This window comes from Marmota monax, unplaced genomic scaffold, assembly GCF_021218885.2.
Source record: "Marmota monax isolate L192 unplaced genomic scaffold, Marmota_monax_Labrador192_F-V1.1 WCK01_AAM20220418_F8-fsc00016, whole genome shotgun sequence".
Classification (NCBI taxonomy): Eukaryota; Metazoa; Chordata; class Mammalia; order Rodentia; family Sciuridae; genus Marmota; species Marmota monax.
The window spans coordinates 406,840-429,765 of NW_026695209.1; the positions used below are offsets into that span (position 1 = coordinate 406,840).

At 37.6% G+C, this 22,926-nt stretch overlaps 1 protein-coding gene and 1 non-coding gene across 5 annotated transcripts in view; one reads left to right on the forward strand and one right to left on the reverse strand.

Annotated features, from left to right (window-relative positions):
• Positions 1-2,809: 2,809 nt before the first annotated feature.
• The window catches only part of Bach1 (BTB domain and CNC homolog 1), a 43,792-nt gene continuing 23,675 nt past the window's right edge, over positions 2,810-22,926 (reverse strand). For all 4 annotated transcript variants that reach the window (XM_046430481.2, XM_058574536.1, XM_058574535.1 and 1 more), the window contains exons 3-5: positions 21,074-22,420; positions 17,524-17,730; positions 2,810-6,737 (exon numbers count right to left, since the gene is read on the reverse strand). In XM_046430481.2, coding sequence (XP_046286437.1) covers positions 6,312-6,737; positions 17,524-17,730; positions 21,074-22,420 — 1,980 coding nt within the window. In that variant the 3' untranslated portion in view covers positions 2,810-6,311. The remainder of the gene's footprint in view (positions 6,738-17,523; positions 17,731-21,073; positions 22,421-22,926) is intronic.
• Trnaa-cgc (transfer RNA alanine (anticodon CGC)) lies at positions 6,002-6,074 on the forward strand. Its single transcript has one exon. It is a non-coding gene; the product is annotated as a tRNA-Ala (tRNA).

Below are 22,926 nucleotides of genomic sequence, written 5' to 3' on the forward strand. Positions count from 1 at the left end.
TTGGAGCTCCTCAGGGAGACCTCAGTTAGTTAGGGGGCCAGAAGTACCTAGCTGGCAGAAGAAATGTCAATTAAGGCAACATGCAATGGTGAGACCAGAATGAAGTCCTGAGAGTTGTCCCAATGCAGACTAAGGAGAGGTTGTGAGTCCCAGGATACGAGGATCTCTCAGAAAACAAGATCTTCAGTTGTTGTATCCCTGTATACCACTGAGTTTTCATCCTTTGAATTAGGGATGGGAAATTTAAGACAGAGCTAATTTTCAGTTTTTGATTCAGAGTAGCCCTTAAATTTACTTATCGGGATTTGGTTGGATCCATTTCAGAGCCTCCTGGTAGCTCTAAGTCAGAGGATTATATTTCATATGTCTGCGATAACAGATATAAAGCCTGAAAACTGGCTCATTTCAAAACAAGTGTGGTTGTGAGGCCAAGACTGTGATAACTTATGATAACTCTTCCTACTCTGAAAGGTGAGCTCATCAGCCAGCCTTGAACATTGTCCTCCTGGAGCCCTGCAGGAAGCACCTGCCAGAGACAACTGCACCTCCAGCTTCCAAAAGAGCCTCAACCTCACCTAGGCATCAGAACTTCCTGGCTGAGACTAACCAAATGAGACATTTAGTAGAGTAGTTTTTACATATGTTTTTCATGAAGTGTTTGAACTTTGAACTCATGTGGGCAAGATAATTTAGTTATTTAATTCCTTTAACGTCTTCAAATCTTAAAAATTTTTGAGCTTCTTCTATATTTTTCCACCCCTAAAAGTTGAATAAAAGGGAACCAGTGTTTGGTGGTATACTCCTGTAATCCCAGTGGCTCAAGAAGCCGAGGCAGAAGAATCACAGGTTCGAAGCCAGCCTCAGCAACTTATCAAGGTTGTAAGCAACCTAGTGAGACCCTGTCTCAAAATAAAAAATTAAAGGGCTGGACGTATGGCTCAGTGGTTAAGTACCCCTGGATTTAAAAAAAAAAAAAAAGTTGAATAAAAGAAGGGGATTCCATTTCAAATTTGGTATATCACTATTATCAGACAACCTTTCATGCACTTTCTTATGGAAATCTTTCTGCATTGGGATTTAATCTCAATGCGTAATACCTCTCTGATATGTGACAATGGACACTGAGGCAGGGACAGTGACAATGGACAGTGACGCAGGGAATTAGGGATGGGAAGTGTAGGAGGGAGTTAATTCTCACCCACTGGTATATAGTGGTCTTTGAACTTATTTACTTAGTAAGTAAATAAGTTTTAAATTTGTTCCAGAGCCTTCTGGATCCCAAAGACTCAAAGTAATTCAGCATTAATGATGGACACACACGATTCTCTGTGCAGTGTTTGTTCCAGAGCATTCTGAGAGAACAACTATCTACCATCCACTACAACCCCAGGAAGTGGTAGCCAAGGCTGGTCTTGGGAAGCATCCTCGAAGGGCTAAATGGCCTGTTGAGCAATGGTTAAGTCCAGTGGGACAATGGTTAAGTCCAATGCTACCAGAAAACTGGAGAATGTTAACAGGAACACACTTCCCTAAGCCAGGTCTTCAGAAAAAGCATTCCCTTGAACACCCTCCAGACCTCTGTATCCCTTCCTCAGAGGCTCTAAGCCTACTCAGCTCCACGCATCCTGGTCTCCATTGCCTTCCTGTAGAGAGAACATGTTATTGCTGCCACAGGGCGCTGCACCTGAGGATGGGCTGGGGTGACTGGTAGATGGGTAGGTCTGCCTAACTCCAGAATTCTCTCCTGGAAAATCACGGAGCTAAAAGCTAGAAAGCCATGGTTCCATTCTGTCCTGAATCTGCAAAAGTTTAAAACCCTAACTGGGAAAAGAATGCTATTTATTGGCCTTCCTCAAAAATCTTAACACCTACTACTTAGCACTTCTGTTGTTCTTAACACCCTTCCAGTCTGACCTCAGGCTGCTGGTAACTCAATTCCAGGGTGCAAGGCAACATGCAAGATGCACACTGGTTAAGGACGGCTGCCCTCAAAGTCTTCGTCTAGATTGAGCCTCTCATGGCCCAGGTACACTCCAGGTTTGTTCCAGGCCCGCCTTTGTCCAGAGACCATCCTTCTCTCTATTCAGACTGAACTCCCTTTCAAAGCTTGGTGAAATCCCATGTGTCTTATTCCCTCCTCTCCAAATTCTTGGAGCCATCACACGGCCTCACTTGACTGTTTACTGACATGCCATCCTGATTCCATCAATATGTCAGGGTTGCTCAACATCAGCACCCCCAGTGGATCATGGGATGTTTGGTAGCACCCAGACCTCTGATGGTAAATTCTCCCCCTTCAGAGCTGCTATTACTAGACCAGAAGACCATGACAAAACACTGGGCCCTGTTAGAAACTGAATCTAACAGGATTACTGACTCAGTGGGTTGTGTTTAAAAATCATTGAGTGATGGAGATAAAACCCTGTAAAGGCCCATCACTCAAAGACAGAAATCCAGTTAATCTGATGCAAGACTCAAATCTGGACTTCCTAAAACACCTGAGTCCTGGGAATATCTTTTTCAGGTGTGATAATCAACTAATGAAAATTTCTCTCCTATCAATGACAGTCTTATACTTCTGATTACCAATCAAAAGATCCAAATTAGTAAAATGACAGGAAAGGTGAGAAAACAGAATGGAATGTACAACTCTATTCAACTAAAAGTGATTTTAGAGAATTTTATTTTATGGTTAATTTTTCATGAACATTATTTATAGTTTTACTACATTTAGATAAACACCTTAAGAAGAAAATGTAAATTAAATACTATGAAAGTGTACTCTTAATGAAACATGGTTTTAATAGGATATGGATAAAAGTCTAGTGGTTTTATTGCATTGTTAGAAAATTATGAAAGATACAAAAAAAATCAACAATGTTATTATTTCTGTTTATTTTACAATCAGTATGCCATCTTTTACCATATGGCTTTAAATTTTTATGCTATCCAACCGGTTTCAAAGAATAGTTTATTACATGCCTTAATAAAACATTTAAAATATTTACAAGTTCAAAATAGATGCTTCGTAACTGAAAAAAGTTCACCTGAGAATTCTTTATAACATTGCCATTTGTTTTTCCAAGTTGTTAACGTGGCTGAATGTCCACATGCAATCTATATTGTCTACTGCATCAAATACTTTTAATTCCTTACTTAAAACTGATTAAGCATTAAGTGAAACTGTTATAAAACTTACAGATGGAGAACCAAGTTTATATCCACAATTGTTTCGAATATAACAATTTAACAAATTATTCGTTATAACTATTGAAATAAGAAAAATTTTAAGGTAATATGATTTTACTGAGCTTTAAAAAAAAATCATCAAGCACTGAGAAGGCCGGTTCATAAAATAAGGAACAATGATCATGTAAATATGCAATATACAAACTGAAAATGACATTTTCAAAATTTTGCATGAAGGAAAAGGCATACACTGTATACACATAATCCTATCATTTGTCTTCGGCAGCCTCAAAAAAAATTGCCTTGAAACAAATTTTCTTAGAAAAAACTTCTTTAGAAGTTAACGTCAGAGTAGGCATAAATGTGTAATGCTATGCAATATATAGAAAACTTCCCCACCTTATGGCCAAAAGACAAAGATTAAAATCTTTCCTGTCCATCTATAATACAACTTGAAAATCATGTAGGTATGAGGTAGTGTAGTTATTGTATTACATGCTGGCTATTAAAAGTTATGCTAAATTTAAGAAATATTACACTTGGCCAATTATCAGATACCATTAAAATAAATCCTTAATGCTAAACTTCATAGGTAGAGAGAAATTTAAACCAAGTGCCTTAAAATTTATATTTAAACTGTGAAGACAACTAGGTTTTATCATAAAACAGTAACTTTTCAAAGCAAATATATACAGTTGCAATTAAAGCAAAAGATTATTTAACATTTGCAAACAGCCAACAATAAAAAATTAAAAAAAAAAAAAAAAAGATTATTTAACATTTGCAAAAACTGAGGGACAGACAGCTGAGTGTACAATGAGGTAGGAAATCAAGGATTCCACTGGCTTGTATAAGACTTTACACTTTGTAAACCAGAAAAGTTTTTATATTATTTTATATGTGAAGTTGAAATTTAAAATTACAGATATCAAAGAAATAGCTACATGGGGCACAATTCTTTCATGGGACAGGATGCATTATAGAACGGCCATTCTCCCTGACAAGTTGAGTGTACTTCTGAAAGCCTCCAGAAAACAATCCCAACTAATTTTCTCTTCCAAGTCAATAACAGAGAGAACATAACAACACTGAAGAGAGACTAGTGATATCTGCTCCAAGGCCCCCTCCCCCCGCAACCCCACGAACAAGAGTAATGTTCAACAAATTACTCTGAAATACTGAGACTGGTCCCCATATTCTCTCAAGGCAATACCCTACTTGCTTCCAAATCATGCACACACAGTGGGTGGTCATCTCCCCTGTAAGCTACCCGGGCCCTTCACTGAAGGTGCAGTCTAGAGAAGTGTCACTTTCAAGACATCTGACTAGATGAAATAAAGTACTTTCTATTCCAAATAAACTACTTTGTACCCTTGGAAACTGGGTTCCATTTGTCTTCAGCAGCCTCATATTTCTGCAAATGTGAATACATTATCTGAAATGCCTGGGACCAGATTGTGTCAGATTTCAGATTTTTTTTTTGGAAAAAAAATTTATATATGTAAAAAATGAGATATCCTGGGGACAGGATCTGAGTCTAAACACAAAATTGATTTGTTTCATATACACCACAGCCTACAGTTACTTCAAATTTTGTTGTGTGTGCTCATGTTTGAGCGCTACCTGTACATGAGATCAGGTATGGAATTTTTTGCTATGGTATCATGTCAACATTCAAAAAGTTTCAGATTTGGGAGCATTTTGGATTTTCAATTAAGGATGCTAACCCTGTATATTTTCTTTTTTAATTGTTGAGGTCTATACCTTGCATCTGACTTCCAAATCTGCAATCCCAGAATGGTTTAAGCATTACTGCAAAATGTTATGGGATAGTTACTCAGATTGTAAATACATTTTATGATAGGATCAAATAAAGACAAAGACTGATTTTTAAAGACAAATGATCTGTGTGCCTTTATGCAGCATCAAAATAGGGAAAGAAAATAGAAATAAATCTGGTTCCCAAATGCAAACCCATAAACAAACAAGATTAAGTTTCATCCTTTTTCACAAACCTGCAGAGTTATAGATACACTGTTAACTAAAATAATGCTTTTTAGAAGTATACCATAGGACTTTAAAAATAGCATGAAAAATGAATTGCACTCCTGGTAAGTGTAGGTAATCCCCAACCTACTGCCATGCCTGCTTTCCTGGCATACGTGACTTAGGGCAGAAAAGTGAACAGTCTTCTATTTTGGCAAGCTCCCCTGGATCCCAGATCAGGCTGCCAGTACACACACTCAGGTGATGACATCCTGAATCCCGACTCTCCTGGCACGGGGCAAGAACATCAGGAAACAGAAATTTCATAATGAGCTCAGATGGAGAAGATACTGAAGAGGGGAAAAGAGGGAAAATGATACTTATCTACTACTGCAGTGCAGCCAGAAATTCTATAGTCAATAATAACAAAGAGGAGCAGAAGCCCCTGCCTTGGGTCAACCCTTGCCTGCTCCTAGATCCTCCCTAGGAGTCTCCTGGTTCTGGCAGAGGCTGCAGGGGAAAGTTCTGGGATTCAGCAAGAAGACTTACTTTTCACACTGCAGCTCTGCACAAACATTCCCCATGCTGACACCCACCTGCTGTGTAGACTGGAACTCTTATTAGCAATGCTTGGGGAGATATTTTCTTTAAACCAGTACATTGCAAAAAGGTCAATTTTTAAACTTCTGCAGGCCGCTTCTTCAGTAGGAGCTATCTGGAAATGTTTCAAGCTGTTAGACTGTTTGACATTCTGCAGTTTTCATTCTCATGGTCATTTTGAATACTGGGAAATTATTTTATTCTTTAAAATGCAAGTATTAGGGCTGGGGATGTAGCTCAGTTGGTAGAGTGCTTGCCTCGCATGCACAAGGCCCTGGGCTCAATCCCCAGCACTGCCACACACACAAAATAAATCAGATTTCCACATGTGATTTTTCAGTATCTGGAAAACAAATCATTTCTGTGTCTTGTGGAAATCAAGGCGAAATCAGGGTTGACTGGAGAGAAATTTCCTGAACAGAAAGCTAGGAGGGGAAAACACAATATTGATAAGTAAGGGATGGCCTTACTAGGCTTTCAAGACAATGCCAAACTTCAGTAGAAAATCTGCGGGGCTGGAGGAAGGGAGTCCAAGTTTACTCATCAGTAGTACATTTATCAGTCATCTGCTGACAGAAGTCGGAGATCCCACCACTCTGCCTCTGCTCCACCTGCCCGGCTGGATCGGAGGCTGCACTGGAAATGGACTCCTGCCCCCGGATGTAGCCGGCCTCACTGCTTCTTCTCCCATCAGGAGGCAGCGCAGCTGGAGGCCCATCAGAGAGACTGAAAATTGATGGTACCGAGGGTTCCCCATCAGGAGTACTTTTTCCTTTTTCAGAAATTAAAAACGAAAGTGGGCAATCGGAAGCAGAGTACTTGGCGAGGATCTGTATTTGCTCATGACTCAGAGCTGCTTCTTTACAGACTTTCTGGCAAAGCCCAGTCAGGTTCTGCTTTGTCTCACCCAGAGTGGACAAAATGTGGTCTCTCTCCTTCAACAGGCTCGCCTTCTCATTTTGCTGTGAGGGGGGAAAGAGAAAACCATGACTGAGATTTCTTAGCTCAAGCAACATTTCTATGGCAATGAACATGCAATGTCTCCTTATTAAATAAGAAGACAGGGAATTTTCCTTTTCAAAACATATGTTAAATGCCAAGAGTACTGAATCTCTTGAGTCAGACATCTTAGAATTTGGAATTTTTCAGATTTAGATAAAAGAGTGGGCATACATATAATTCCTTCAGCTGGTCTGGGGCAGTACCCCACTATCAAACCTCTATATTTTTAAGCAAAACAGCAAAATACCAAATAAAGCACAAAGTAGGGGGAAAACTCTGTGTTATCAATTTAGGTGAGTTTAGGACCAAGAGTTTGTAACAAACTTGCAGTTTTCAGAGTTTTTTGTATTTGAACATTGCACTTCTGCAGACAGACTATAAAAAAGAACAAAACACCATAAGTACAGTCTATAGTGTTTCACTAAGGAGACACCATTGTAAGATTCAAGTAAAGACTGCTTTTTTGAGTAGTTGATTTGTGCCAAATATGATACAAAATGTTTTAAAATACGCAATTTCAGTAAATAATCCACACACTGATTGTTGATTTAAACCCATTAATAGATAGAACTAATAGTTTAGCGTGTCAAAAGACAGAAAGCAAGGGGGTAAATTCCAAAGTGTTAAGAACCTGGGAAGAGTAATTTTTTTTTAAATTTCTTATTAAGTAGATTTTATTTTTTATAACAGGTTTAGATTTACAGAGAAGAGAATATCATTACCATATACCTACATCTAGTTCCCCCTATTATACACATTACATTAGTATGGCACATTTGTTGCAATTGATGAACAAATATACTAATATAACACAATACAAATATGTTAATAGATTATTGGATGTCCTTTTTTTTCTCTTTTACATTTTCTTTATTTTATTTTTTAAATTTAAAAAATATGACAGTGGAAGAGTAATTCTGTTTGTTATTTTTGTTATTATAATTTTTACAAATCTTACCCCTACAAAAATCTATCATAGGATTTTTCCAAAAGTTTTCCTGGTTCCTGCCTTTCTGTCCATGACACTCACTACTCATCCCACCTCATCCTTCATATTCTACCATTTTATTGCTGCCAATCTAATGAGAGCTAGGAGACCTAATAAGCTGTTTATAAAGTTAGAGTAAATAAATGTTGATAAAAGGTCAAAGGTTTCCCTTATGATATTTAGGAAAACTTTCTTGGAAAACCAGGACATGTTTTGCTTCTTTCTGCTTGCTGACGGAGAGCTGGTGTTGCCAATTAACAAGGAGATGGGTTATTTCATAGTGCTAATCTGTAACTGCTGTCCTTCAGAGTCTCTGCTGGCACACACACACACAAAAAATAACTAAAATAGTATTAGTATTTTGCTTAATACAAAAGTACTGTTAAGACATTTAGGGACTGAGGACATAGCTCAGTGGTAGAATGCTTGCCTAGCATGTGTACAGCCCTGGGTTCAATCTCCAATATCACCAAAAAGATGATGATCAAAGTTTTGTATTAAAAAAAAATCCTACAAAATTATGTAAAAACCCAATTTTTGATAGTTTTAAAAAATATTTTAAGGTCATCTAATATTTTGAAAAGACATGAAATTAATAGAAAAACTAAATTTTTATATTGCAAAGTATTTTCCAAATTGTTTGGATTTATATAAAATAGCTTTGTTTCAAAACAAAAATAGGTAGAGGTCAAAAATGAGTCAGAGTGTGCCTGTGTGTAACCAAGATCACGGCTCAGCTAGTACACTTTTTCTTATGCAGTGTTCGTCAGTTATAAAATCAATCTGTCAGATCCTCTGCAGGTGCTGAGAAGGCAAGAACAGTCCCTACTACTACTTGTCCTGAGAAGGAAACATTTGATGCAATTTGTACTCTTGCTTTTTATGGCTTCTCAGAAGCTAATCCAAATGAGGATGGAAGCAAAGCTCCTATAACAAAGTAAGAAATACCTTTCTCTAGTCATAGCCAAAGATGAACCTGTTTTAAATGGCAACAGAAAAAATTTCAACTTAACTGGTTAAGCAAAATGAATTACCTGAGCTTCTTCCTACAAGCACCTGCAGATGCTATGAGGATTATGAATATTTTACAATTTCTGCATCTTCATGTAAATATCCATATGCTCTTTAAATATTCTCACCCCTCCTATACCACTAAATAAGGGATGACATCATTTGTTAAGTACTTGCCATACAAGACAGCTTGCTTCTTCACAACAACTTAACAAACAGGTACAATTCTGAAACTCTACATGATTACTCCCATAAACTAAATATTCCCCTCTGTTTCTTCCCACTTCAAGCTAACCCTTACAGAGCTGTTTCTAGGCAATTAGCTGATGTTTCCATTTCATTTTAAAACAAATTTGCTATGACAGTCATATTAATAACTGAGAGATAAATGAATAAAAATAATCCAGTTTAATCATGTCATGACATCATTACAAAAGACACCTCCCAATCGTACTATCAGTGTCTTGTACCTATTTCTACAACACATTTAAATTTTCATATAAAGCAATTATATAAATCAGGTTGTGATACTATACCTTTCATCACAGATCTACAAAAAAAAGAAAAAAGAAAGAATAAAAGTGGTACTTTGGTGCCAGTCTATGCCTTAAGCCAAAAAAACAACTTTATATCTAAAGTCCCTATTTTTGAACAGCTAGTGTAAAATTTCATTCAACTATAAGAAGGGTTTGTCAAAACTCTAAATATAACTCACCCAATAAAGATATGAAGCATAAGAATTTGGCACCAGAAGAGCCAGACAACAATGACAGTTTATTTTAAGGTAGAGAGTACTGACAGCTAGAAAACAGTCACTTATGGTTCCTTATGACAAAAAAGAAAAAAGAAAAGAAGAAGAAAAATGGCCCTTGAAAACATGAACAGAAATGCTCAATTCCTCTCATAAGACAGAGAAAATAAAGGCTACCATGAGACACCAATTCTCACCATCAGATTTGGCGGGGGTCGGGGGGTGGGGTGGAATCAAAAGCTAAGGAAAGCAAAACAGGACCACTGAGGAGGGGAGCTTGCTAATGTCTGACAGTATTACATGTGCCCCTGCCCTCAACCCAACAACCCACTTCTGGGAATCTATCCTAAATACTCCATTTCCCTACACCAGAAAAGGGAGCCTATGACCGGGCCCTTTTCACCCCAAATGACTGGGCCAATCACATGTCCTGCAGCCACAGGGGAGTGTGACAGAGCTGTACAAGAGTGATGACCTCTCTGAACTGAGAAACATATTCCCTGGAAATACTTCTTAAGTGCAAAGATACAACAGTGTGTATAAAATGTGCAGAAAGGGTAATGAGAATACACATGAAATATTCACGTTTCTAGAAAAAGAAATACAGGGGGTGGGAGTGCAGGTGGGGATCCAGAAACAGATAAAGATATTCACTACAGGAAAATAGGGAACAGGGAAAGAAAGAGATCAGGGCTCTGGAGTATGTCTTTTTTAAAACACAGTTTTAACTTCGAACCATATAAATGTACACATTCAAAGCTAAACATTAAAAAATGCAAAGGGTATCCTACTAATATAAACAGAAACAAATTATTGGCATATCAAAAATTGACAACAAAATTCAGATAACGTTAAATTATCATGTTTTGGAATATATTTAAGAACAAAAAAGGGAACCAAATCTCAAATTTTACTCAATTCGTTATCATTTGTGACTTTTATATGTATCTTTATACTAATATAATTGAAGCCAAGATTTTCCCTGTAAACAATGAGACAAAATACTTTTTTGAAAACCTAGGACAGATTTCTCATAAAAATGTCTCACTTTTGACATTTATCTGATTGTTTTTCCATAGCTTTAGCTCATTTTTCCATCCTTTCATTTTATGCATACTGGAAGTGTTTGAGTTACTGAGATGGAACATTTCCTGGTGTTCTTTCAATCATACTGTGCATCACCTGGGGAGGCACATTTTGTCTGGGTGTCCCACCCCGGCAGGTGGGAATTGCCAGGTTTCTTCATTTTCAAAGTTCCATTTTTTGCCCCTGTAATTTCCCAGAGACAAGTGAAGAGACACATGGGTACTTGGTACACATCATCTCCCCCAGTGCTCCTACATCGTTTGGTCTTCAGCATGTGTTGATGGGCTCTCCAGCGGGGATTATAAAGTAGTGATTTTTCTGATTCTTCCATTTCATTTACATTTATTGGTTAGCATTCCTTTTTAAATAGAAGTTTCTTTACCTTTTCCCTTCCCTAAGACACTGTACTATCACCATGGACTTGTGGATTAATATTTTTCTAACTCAGTTTGTTACAATTAATAGTAATCATTAGTCTTTCTGGTGTTGGATTTTTATGTTCTCTCTGTACCTGGCGAGGGAGGGTCCCTTCAAGCCATCGTTGTCCTTCTGACATGACCCCATTAAAGCTTCGTGCCATCTAGCACATACTACAGGCTTACCTTCTACTTCTCTTGTCCCAAGTTTTGGAATCACTCATCTCTCCAAAACACCCTAGCTTTTCTTTTTGAGTTAGGTTTTAGAACTTGGAAAGCATAATGGCTGCTGGAGTGTTACTTCTTATGGCCCTTTTCAGTGGACAGAGCTGGGAAATCTGTATACCTGTGTGTGTGTAAAATCATGAGCTGGGTGCAGTGGCACATACCTGTAATCCCAGGGACTTAGGAGGCTGAGGTCATAAGCAACTTAGTGAGACCCCATCTTAAAACAAAAAATAAAATAAAAAGGGTTGGGAATGTATCTCAATGGTAAAGCACCCCTGGGTTCAATCCCCAGTACCAAAGAGAAAAACAAAGACAGAGGGGCAAAACACCCAGGTCTGAGTAGCCAAATGGATAGTATGTGGTTTTTTATTGTACCATTCGTTAACTTTTCTGTAAGCTTAAAATTTTCAGGTGGGGTGCCAGGGATGAGGAATTAGAGATGAAGCTTAAGAAAAAATGAACACATAAATTTGGGTTCTATGAGACTGTGAAGACTGACCATGTCTTACTCATCTTTGAGTTCTTGGTATTTAGCACAACATTTAACACGCAGATAACTTACCAAAAAAAAAAAAATTAGGATTATTCGAATTTAAAATGCCACTAGTATTTATTGGGCCCTGAACATGTGTTGAGTAGTACTAAAAGCTTTCTATCCTCAATCTCATCTGATCCATGCATGAACACTGTGGTAGATACTATTCTTGTCCCCTTATTACCCCTGGGGGAATGTGGGTCTTGGAGGTGAAACCATTTTCCAGGGAGGGCAAGTTTTCTACCTGTTTTGACTCCAAAGCCTCAGTGCTCTAGTACAAAGGTTAAAGCACATTGCCCATGTCTTGAACACTGCTAGGAAACACGAGTTCCCAGGCCCTCACATAGGTATGGAACAGGGCTAAGGAATGTCTTTAAGGGGTGCCCCCAGCTAACTCCGATGCTTTGGTACACAGATGGCATTCAAGAAGTGCCACTCATAATACTACATGTACAACCAGAAGAATGAGAAGTTATGTAAGATGTATCAAAATGCATTACTGTCATGTATAACTATTTAGAATTAAAAAAAAAAGCAGCAGGTGCTGGGGTTGTGGCTCAGTGGTAGAGCGCTTGCCTAGCATGTGTTAGGTACTGGTTCAATTCTCAGCAACACGTATAAACAAATAAAGGTCCATCAACAACTAATAAAATAAAAAAGAAACAAACAAAAAAAGAAGTGTCACTCAGAGGCACCACAGAGTGATGGGGCATGTTCCAGAAGGACCTTCAGGGGTATGTTTTGGTACAGCAGCCAATAAAATATGACTGGTATAAATAGAACAGGTTTATTTTTGATCAAATGCCATCTCCAACACATGTGAACCACTAAGGATGGACGAGGGTGCTTTACTCTTGGCTTGTCACAACAGACAAAGGTGAAAAAACAAAATGGTATCTGAAAACCTCAACTCGAGCTTTTGTGATTATTCTGATTTATGATCACTTGTAAGTTGGCACCAATCAACAATATTTGAGGCTAAAAGAAATACATTTTGGTAATTAATATTTCCCTTTTCTTGAAAAAAGCAAGGTCCTCTTCATCTCAGAATGAATGTCCTTTTCTTTAGAAAGCAAGGTCCTCTTCATCTTATCTCTTCTTGTTTGATACCAAAATGATTATAGAAACGTATATATTCTACCTTCTGAATTAATCTTCCAGAAAAGAATAAACTTGGACCTTATAAAGAATCCTACATAGACAAGGGCTTCATAAATCAAACACATTAACAGAAGCTGAATAATTTTTCAACTCTGTTCAAAGACCTTATATTTATCAGTTTAAAAAGTTGTGTTATTGGTTTGTGTATTATGCATATTCAACCCTTGCAGTAAAATGATGCTGAATTAATGTCTAACCCTCAATATCCTATTAAAAAAAAAGGTCAAGTCAACATCAATTTACCTATCACGTAAGTATATGTCTTTTCTTCAAAGATTCATTAGAAACTGACAGAACATCTTGTTGAGAAATAAACATACTTTTTGAATGGAAACTGACAACTCCCTTTGACTTTCTCAGCAAAATGAGACTCTAGGAAAGTTTCCTTTCTGCCTGATGCATTTCACTTAAATTTTTGAATGATTATTCTCTTGTAACCAAAACACATTTTTTCATGTGCTTATCTATCCAATCTATCATGCTGTTATACTCTCAGAACCAATGTGGGGCTGACTGAACAAGGTAATAAATACTGTGAATTTATTTATGTTAAATCCAATTAATCATTGAATATATGCAAATGGATGAAACAAGCTATTTCCCTTACATAAGTTTGCTAAAAATCCAATCAGACCATGAATACTGGAAACACTGATTAGTCTACATGCCATACTACAAATATCTGTTCACATTCCTCCATCTTCTCAACTCTCAAGACTACTAAGGACAAAACTGTGGCTGTAATTCCTCTGGTTCTTTTTACAAAAGAGACATAACATAACCCTTAACAGGGTCCAAGTGAACTTCTTATGGTAAGTAGAGCCATGTGCTGCTTAATGATGGGGATATGTGCTAAGAAACATGCTGTTGGCCATCGTGTCATTGTATCACAGAGCATACCTAACAAACCCAGGTGGCACAGGCCATGCCACACTTAGCTCTAAGGCACAGCCTGTTGCTCTGAGGCTAGGAAACCCATGTGGCACATCAGTGTACTGCTTGTTGACAACTGTAACATGCTGTAGGTATTTGTATATCTACATGTACCCAAACATAGAAAAGGTACAGCAAAAATACTGCATAAAAGATAAAAAAAATAATAATAATGGCACACCCATGTAGGGCAATTACCATGACTACAGCTTGCAGGACTAGAAGCTGCTTTGGGGTGGGCAGGTGAGCAGGGGTATGAAGGCCTAGGACAGTACTGTACTTCCAGAATTTGTAGAATTAGGCTACACTAAGCTAATAAAATATATTTTTATTTCTTCAATAAATTAACATTGGCTTATTGTAACTTTTGTTTTTTTATATGCTTTTTTTATTCTTTTGCAATAACATTTAGCTTAAGAAAGAAACACACTGGGAAGCCATACAAAAGTATTTTCTCTCTTAATGTCCTTATTCTAGAAACTCTTTTCTATTATTATTATTATTATTTGCATCTTTTAAATGTTTTTGCTCAAAACTAAGACACACATGAGCCCAGGGCTACGAGGGTTAAGGACTGTCAGTATTACTGTCTTCTGCCTCCACTTTCTGCCCCACTGGAAGGCCTACAGGGGCAATAGCACATATGGGGCTGTCCTCCGTGACAGCAATACCTCTCTGGAGCACCTCGTGGAGGACCTGCTGAGGCTCTTAAGAATCAGGTCTCACTCCTTTCAGAGACATGTCCAGGGCGGTTAGCTTGGTTTGTTTCTGGTTTTCTTCATGAATCTATTTGCTTGCAAGTAGACAGTGCATCATGAGCATTCCTCCCTATTAATGAGAACCATCTTGTGTACCATGTTTTCAAACTTTTAAAGGAGCTTGTTGAGGTCTGCAAAAGCTTCTGCTAAACTCTTCACTGTGATTTCCCTGGGGTTTCTTCTCCTGTAGTGTTTTTTTCCTCATGCATTCTCTTCAACTGTGCATTCACTCTGCAACAGGGATTTGTTTTCATCTGAGAAAAACACCTACAGCAGGACAGAAATGTAACTGGAGTTTGCCTGTAAGAATCACTAGAACTGAGTAGTGGTGAAGGACTGCGTATAGAGTTCAGGAAAGCTGAAACACACAGCAAGTCACTCCACACACAGACACCAGCATGACTGGGGGTCCTCTGGAAGCAGCCCAAGATCACACCAAGCTGCAGGTGCAGCAGGCCTGTCAGGCCATCACTCCTCCAGTCCAGAAAGGAGGGCTCTTGGCTCTTTTGCTGTTTTGTCCCTGCTCTCCAGTCACAGGACACTGTGCCTAATTAAGCCAATTAGTTGCTCTCTGCCTTGGGAATTCAGAACTGACTAAAGTGTACTCTCTGCCTGTACTGGTCCCCGGAGGTGAGCAAAGCCATTCAGGAGGTGTACAGCAGCCACTCTTCCCACACACTGAGGAGCACACAAGCCACTTTCAGGGCAAAAGGGGAAGTGGCTGCAAAGATTTTTAATTCTGTCAAAATTTCTGAGAAAAAATTACTTTGTATTGACAATAACCAGTACTTATTTTACTGACCATATGCAAAAACTCTTGTTAGGATGATAACTAGTGTGCAGGTAAGGTTCAAACCAGTTTAAAGTTTAGGCAAAGGTATTAGGAAGGAAGCCAATTATAGAAAATTGAACACTGATGAATAATAATAGGGCCATAATAAGAAATGTGTAAAAAGTTCTTCACATCAAACTCATCTATTCTTCATAAATGAGCACCTTCTCTATTAAGTAGAAAGTAACATTATCCCATTTACAGATGAGAAACATGACTCACAGACAAACCAAATGGCCTAACTGAAGACACTAGTGTCTGATGCAGAGCTCCACACTGCTCACCACTTCACCTCCCGTCTCTCTCTGCTGAAGCAAAGGCAGAGTGGGTGGAAAGCCCAAAGAAAATAGCATGCCTCTTTATCTTACACAGCTAGAATTTGTTAAAAAAAAAAAAAAAAAAAAAAAAACAACTATCCAGCAATCCAAAGTCTGCCTTCAAAAAACAACTATCCAGCAATCCAAAGTCTGCCTTCAATCAAAAAATAAAAATGAGATCTTTGAGACAAGAAATAGAGTAGTTCTAAAGGGTGACTGCTATCCTTGCACATACCTGGTTAGTATTCATGTATAAAATATTGAAGAAAAACTCATCATTCTTGTTTTGTGTTTATTTTTAAGAGAGTAAGAAAACTGGATAAGCTCTACTGACATCTATAAAATGAAACTAGTTGAAGGGAAAGACAAACAACTATAAGAAGCAGAACTAAGAACTCTAGCAGTAGAATTTTATGTCAATTTCCCATAAGCCAACAATATAAAAAAACCATCTCTATAGTTCAGTACAGAATAATAACTATGAAAGTGCTATGCTTCATCTAAAGGCAGGTATTTAATTCAAAGTTAGACAAAAGGGAAAAACACTCATGCTTAAGGGTATGACAGACACTCCAGAAGTACTGAGTAAGCTTTACTGAATGTGTGACACTTCTTCTTTGGTCCTCACTTTTAATTGTTCAGCAATATCATACAGGGTTTGTTAAAATATCTTTCATGCCTATGTTGGTAAAACGTAGGTCTCCTCTTCATCTTTTTGCATGATGCATCATTTTGCCTGATTAAATTAAATGCATAATATATATATATATATAATGAATTTTTATTTTTTGACTTTTCCTGAAGGCATATAAAGGTATTTTTCCTAAACTGTACCATTTAATTGTCATTCATAGCTTCATGCTTGAAGACTTGTTATAATCACAACATTTAATGTTCACCAATAATTAACAAAGACCACAAAAAGAGTATTCGAGGAATGTTTCCACTGTGTTTGGGCTGTTTCCCTGCAGCTGTGCCCACACTTTCACCCTCTGCTGGCCTGCACACTGACACAGCTATTCACTCACATACCGCTCCCTTCTACCAACCACTAGGGAAAACAGAACCGGGAGCAAAATTAATGTTTTCCAATTAAATTGTGTCTTAATGCTGGAATAGAAAATAAGATTGAATAAGCAAACACTCTTCTCACTCAGGCTCTCATTAGATTTAAAATTTTCTAGTCTTATATTACCATAACATATCAGAATTTTTTCCTTTGAATGAAAGAGACTGGTTGGTCTGCTTGTGTTTGGTAGCAACCAAAACAAGTAATTCAGGTCTACCGTTCATTTAAACCACCCAACTGGAACATTAGTTTTAATAGATGCCAAATATATCAGAGAGAGATAAAAGTGCTGTATAATTTTGCTAATCTTTACTTAACCATTAAGAATTAGGAAGATAATGAAATCATTCTTAACTTGAAAATCTTTTTTTTTAAAGAGTACCCAGAAATAGTTTCGAACTTACACAGCATATTATAGCATGCTAAAAATGTGGACTACTTATACAAATAAAATAGTCAATGAAAACCCTCACTGCATATATTTATTTCCTAATCTTTCTGAAATGCCATATAATTTTTCTTAAAATGATAATTGGTACATTTTAAACTTAATATGAATTGAGCATTAAGTCTTACCTGGAAATTTAAATAGCAATTTCCTCTATAAAAAAAAAAAAAAAGAGTTGGAGTTCAAATAATAATGACAAAATTGTATACTTACCAGCTTCTCAATTTCTGATTCAAGATTCTGTATACAGTCAAGTTTTCTCTTGCGACAGCGCTGTGCAGCGATTCTGTTTTTACTTCTTCTCCGGATGTCATGGATACAGTCCAGCTGCTCTGGGGTCAGCTTATGCATTTTCAACAAGGATTGAAAATCATTTCGAGAGAGTGAAATTATTCGTTGTGCATTAAAGGGCAGTTTTACCTAGAATGTGAAATAAATATTAGTGACCTACTGTATTTTGTTATTATACTTAAATCGTATCTGGGAAGATGAAGGTCCATTTTTCTAGAGTGCTTACTTTAGAGTTTAAAAACAATAGGTCTCTGTTCCCAATGTCTACACAATCCATTATAATAAAAACTAAAATTTTAATTGGTATTTTTAGCTGACTTGAGGGAGGACTCAAAAGACAAATTGAAAAGTTAGTATTTTTTCAGCAAATCAGACATATTAACACAAATATTACCATACTTTAAATGGAAAAATAGAATTTATTGTACTATGGATTTCTGTAAGTCCCTTTCTTATATACACATATATACATATACACACACGTGTATATATAATATATATGTATATTACACACACACACACACACACACACACACACATACACACATACATATATGGGGAAGGTACTGAGGATTGAACTCAGGGGCACTCAACCACTGAGCCACATTCCCAGCCCTATTTTGTATTTTATTTTGAAACAAAGTCTCATTGAGTTGCTTAGTGCCTCACAGTTGCTGAGGCTGGTTTTGAACTTGCGATACTCCTGCCTCAGTCTCCCAAGCCGCTGGGATTACAGGCATGCGCCACCACGCCTGGCCTCTAATATATTTTTAATAAGCTTCTCAACTCAAAATTAAATCTATTTTTTTGAGAGAGAGAGAGAGAAAAAAAATCTTTTTTGTAGATGGACACAACACAATGCCTTTATTTTTATGTGGTGCTGAGAATCAAATGCGGGTCCCGCCCGTGCTAGGCGAGCGCTCTACCGCTGAGCCAGAATCCCAGCCCCTATTTTTTAATACTACTATGTAACACTTATTTAATATTGGTATAATTATGCTAATAATTTCTATAAACTATTTCAAAAAATTTTTGTCTATCAAGAAAACAGTACCTTCATATAATGTACTTTAAAAGCTACACATTTCACTTGCCAATGAGAAAAAGTTAGAAAAAAAACTTTATGAATATTTTAAAGTCATTTTCAACCTACTTAAATTTGTCCAAAGAAAAAAACTTTTTCTTTTAAATAATACAGTTGTGAGTATCTAGTTAGATTACCAAAAGTACAAATGGAACATTAATCAGTTAGTATGGCCACCTACTTTCAAGCTTATAGATAGTAATAATACAAAAAGTTTTAAATTCTTAAGCCAGGCCCAGTGGTGCATGCCTGTAACCCTAGCTACTCAGGAAGCTAAGGCAGGAGGATCACCAGGTTCCAGGTCAGCCCAGGCCACTTAGCAAGACTCTGTCTCAAAATAAATTAAAAAGGGCTTAAGATGTCACTCAGAGGTAGAAAACTTCTGGGTTCAATTCCAGTAACAAACACAAACACACACACACACACAAAAAAAAAAAAATTTTAAAGATATAATTTGTAAAATTCTACCAAACTGTACTTCTAAATGCTGAATTTATAAATGTCCAAATCTACAAATATAACCCATGCACTTATAGTACTTCTTAAAACACCAAATCTACCTCCTTCCAAAGCCAATGAAGTAACAGTCTCTTTCAAACTTATATCATGTAATATATGCTACAAAACCAAAGAAAATGCTAAATAAAGGGATGTAGAGAAATTGAAACACTGTACAATGCTGGTGGGAAAATAGTGCAGCTGCTATGGAAAATGACATGAAAGTTTCTCAAAATTTGAAATGCAACTACCATACGAGCTTACTCCCAGATAGCTACCCAAATGAACTTGACTTAAAGGGATATTTGCAATTCCGTATTCATTGCAGCAATATTCACAATAATTAAGATATCAGAGCCGGGTGCTGTGGCATATGCCTGGAATCCCAGTGGCTCGGGAGGCTGAGGCAGGATAGGCACTAAGCAACTGAGTGAGACCCTGTCTCTAAATAAAATATAAAATAGGGCTGGGGATATGGCTCAGTGGTCAAGTGACCCTGATTTCAATCCTCAGTACTGTCCCTCCAAAAAGAAAAAAGATGTTAGAAACAATTTGATCATTCACGCACAGATGAACCTATAAAGAAACTGTAGTATGAATGCACACACTACTCACACAGATGGGAATACTGGGATACTATGCAGCCTTATATAAAAGGAAATTCTGCCATTTGTTACAATATGGATGAACCTGGAGGACATATGCTAGATAAAATAAGCCAAATGAAGAAAGCAGATCCCACAGGATCCCATCTATATGAGGTGTCAAAAATAGTCAAACTCATAGAAATAGCAGCATGATGGTTGCTGTGGATGAGAGCAGAAATGGGTAAGTTGCTGTTCCAAAGATAAAGTTCACAGATAAAGTCTCGGTTACAAAACATGCATAAATTCTAGAGGTCCTCCATACAACACTGTGCCTACAGTTAACAACACTGTGTGCACTTAAGTTTGTAATGAGCACATCACATATTATAAGATAAAAAGCGACAGAGAAAAATATAGTAAGATTAAAAATAATCTGTAAAATAAGTCCAGATTACAACTTTAAAGAGAAAATCCAGCTTTTGAAAATTAAACAAAATCCAATTTTAAATATTTTTTAAAAATAGGCCCTTACTGTAGTTATATTAATACTTTATGAAAAGCAACTATTAAGTCCAACTCTCTATATATACAGAGTACACAAATCAAGCTTGATATGATTAATATCAGACTAGCCATGTGTAACTCATTCTAAGTAATTACAGTTTTCATTAAACTAATAGACAAAAGGGCTAAAGGGAAAATAAGAAATAAAAAGTGATGGCCATGAAAAACTAGACCAAAGAAAACTTTACATTAGAAGCCACATTCTTAGAACTAGTCACTGCCAAACCACTGCTCAGAGAGCAGTATCAAGTGCAGAGGTCCTTATGGCAATAACACTGAATATGCAATGCATTTTCTAGGAGTTATGTCATGATCCTAGAATCATCATTCTCTTTCATCTTGAGACATGACATTATATAGCCAGTGTGAGGACTCAATCCGTGGTAAATAAACCTGCTTTAAATACATGCATGCAGTAGGCCTTCAAACTTTATCTTGTTCCTCTGCTGTTGACCATGGTCTCATTGTTACCAGTGTGACCCTCCTCTGCCCTCCCTGAGCCCACTTATACCCCTAGTAGTGCAATGCTGGCCAGCCCAGGGTAAATCCCAATCACTGGCTGCTAAACAATGATGAACCTGGAGGACATATGCTAGATAAAATAAGCCAAATGAAGAAAGCAGATCCCACAGGATCCCATCTATATGAGGTGTCAAAAATAGTCAAACTCATAGAAATAGCAGCATGATGGTTGCTGTGGCTAAGAGCAACAATGAATTAAGAACATATTTCTGCTCACCTCACACTCCTGTTCTCTGGCTGAACAGGATTCACTGTCGCCTTCTGTGTCAGTCTCAGAATCGTCACCCAAGCTGATTACGCAAGCGTAAGGACAAGGTTCTTGCTGGGGTTCTGAAATGTAACCATCGTTTCCAATTTCCAAATTGCTTGAACAGCCTTCGGTACTCAGAGTACTTATAAAAGGGCAGTTGACAGAACTCAATGTTGTAAAAGTCCTCTGAGCTGGTTCTGGGCTCTCACTGATCCTGATACCTAACCAAGGACACTCAGACCGCTTCTGGGAGTAGATTTGCTCTGAGCCATCCTTGGCTACAGCAGGTGATAACTGCATCTGGCAAGGAGAGTCAGTGCTGCAGATATCACTCCAGAAGCCTTTTGCTAGGTGCTCCGCCACCTCTCGCTCCACACTACTCCGATCACTAGATGCAATGCTACCATCATCCTTGGGGCCCGAGTCAGATTTCAAATGAACATCTTGACTTTCACCAAACGTTTTCTCTTCTTGAACACCTGTACCTGACAAGGGTTTCTCTGTTTTCACTGCTGTGGTCTGCATACCAGCAAAATTCAAGTCTCCATATTGGTCATATGTGTGTAAAAGAGACAAAGAATACAGTCCATGAGAATCTGTAGAAGAATTGTGGGGGAAAGAAGTCACTTCTGTTTTTTCTGCTGGGCACTGAGAAACAGGATCCTTTTTCTTCGTTTCTTCATGTTCCATTGCTAATTTGTTCTCTTCACATCTTAAAATCACCTGCAAATCTGCAGAGTCCTGGACTCCCCCGAGATACTCATTTTCGCATGTCTCATTTGGCTGAACAGGAGCAGCATGGACCTCTTTGACACTGGATTCCACAGTGCGGACTCTGTCCGTTCCAAATGCTTTCTGGAATTTTCTGTATTTGGGGCATAAAGAAGGCAGAGCCAGAGCAGCACCCTTCTCCAAGCACATGGATTCATACGTCTGACTGGCACTGTCTTGTACGGGAGGTGATGTTTTTACGTTTCCTTGATACCTTTGGAGTTTACACTGAGGAGTCTGAACATTTTTATTTTCCAGAAACTCCTCTACTTCATCAATTTCTAGGTCCTTCTGGTCCAAAAGTGAATATTTAAGGTTTGTTTTCTGACACTGTGATGAAAAGCATTTTTTTCTCAGGCATTCTTGCTGGTCTGCAGTGGGGTCCAAAAACTTAAATTTGAGAAACTGAAAACAGGATTCCTCAATATTGTGTACACTTAGAAATTCCACACACTTGCGCACTTCATCCACATTGTCTTTGCTTAAAATTAGCTTAGCAGTGTAGGCAAACTGAATTAAAGGTTCAAATCCTTTAACTGTCACCTGTTAATGTACAAAATAAAAATAAACACATCATTTGAAAGCTACCTAGTAGATTAAAAAAAGAAGAAGAAGTAGAGAGATGTATAACTTATTTGTGACAATTATGAAACAGAGACTTTTCATTTGGTAAGAGAAAATATTCTTCTAGAAAATGTAAAACTAAGGGAGGGTGAAAAAGTAGGAAAAGCAAGCTTCCTACCCCCTACTCACTGGGACCTGCACTTATAAATTCTACTCTTATCTGCACATCAATTATGATTTACTCATATGAAGAAAAGACCTAAGACACTACCACAATTCACTCACAAAGCAAAATTAAAACAAATCATCTATGAAATAAAGCAAGACAGACACCACCTGCAGCTCCCACAGTGAGCTGCCAAGTGCCTGTCACTAGCCCAGCTCCACAAAACCAACCAATCCCAACTACCATAATCTACAAAAGTGGATGTTTTAAGGATGAAAAAAACAATATACGTAAAGCACTTATAAAGAAGCCTTGACCC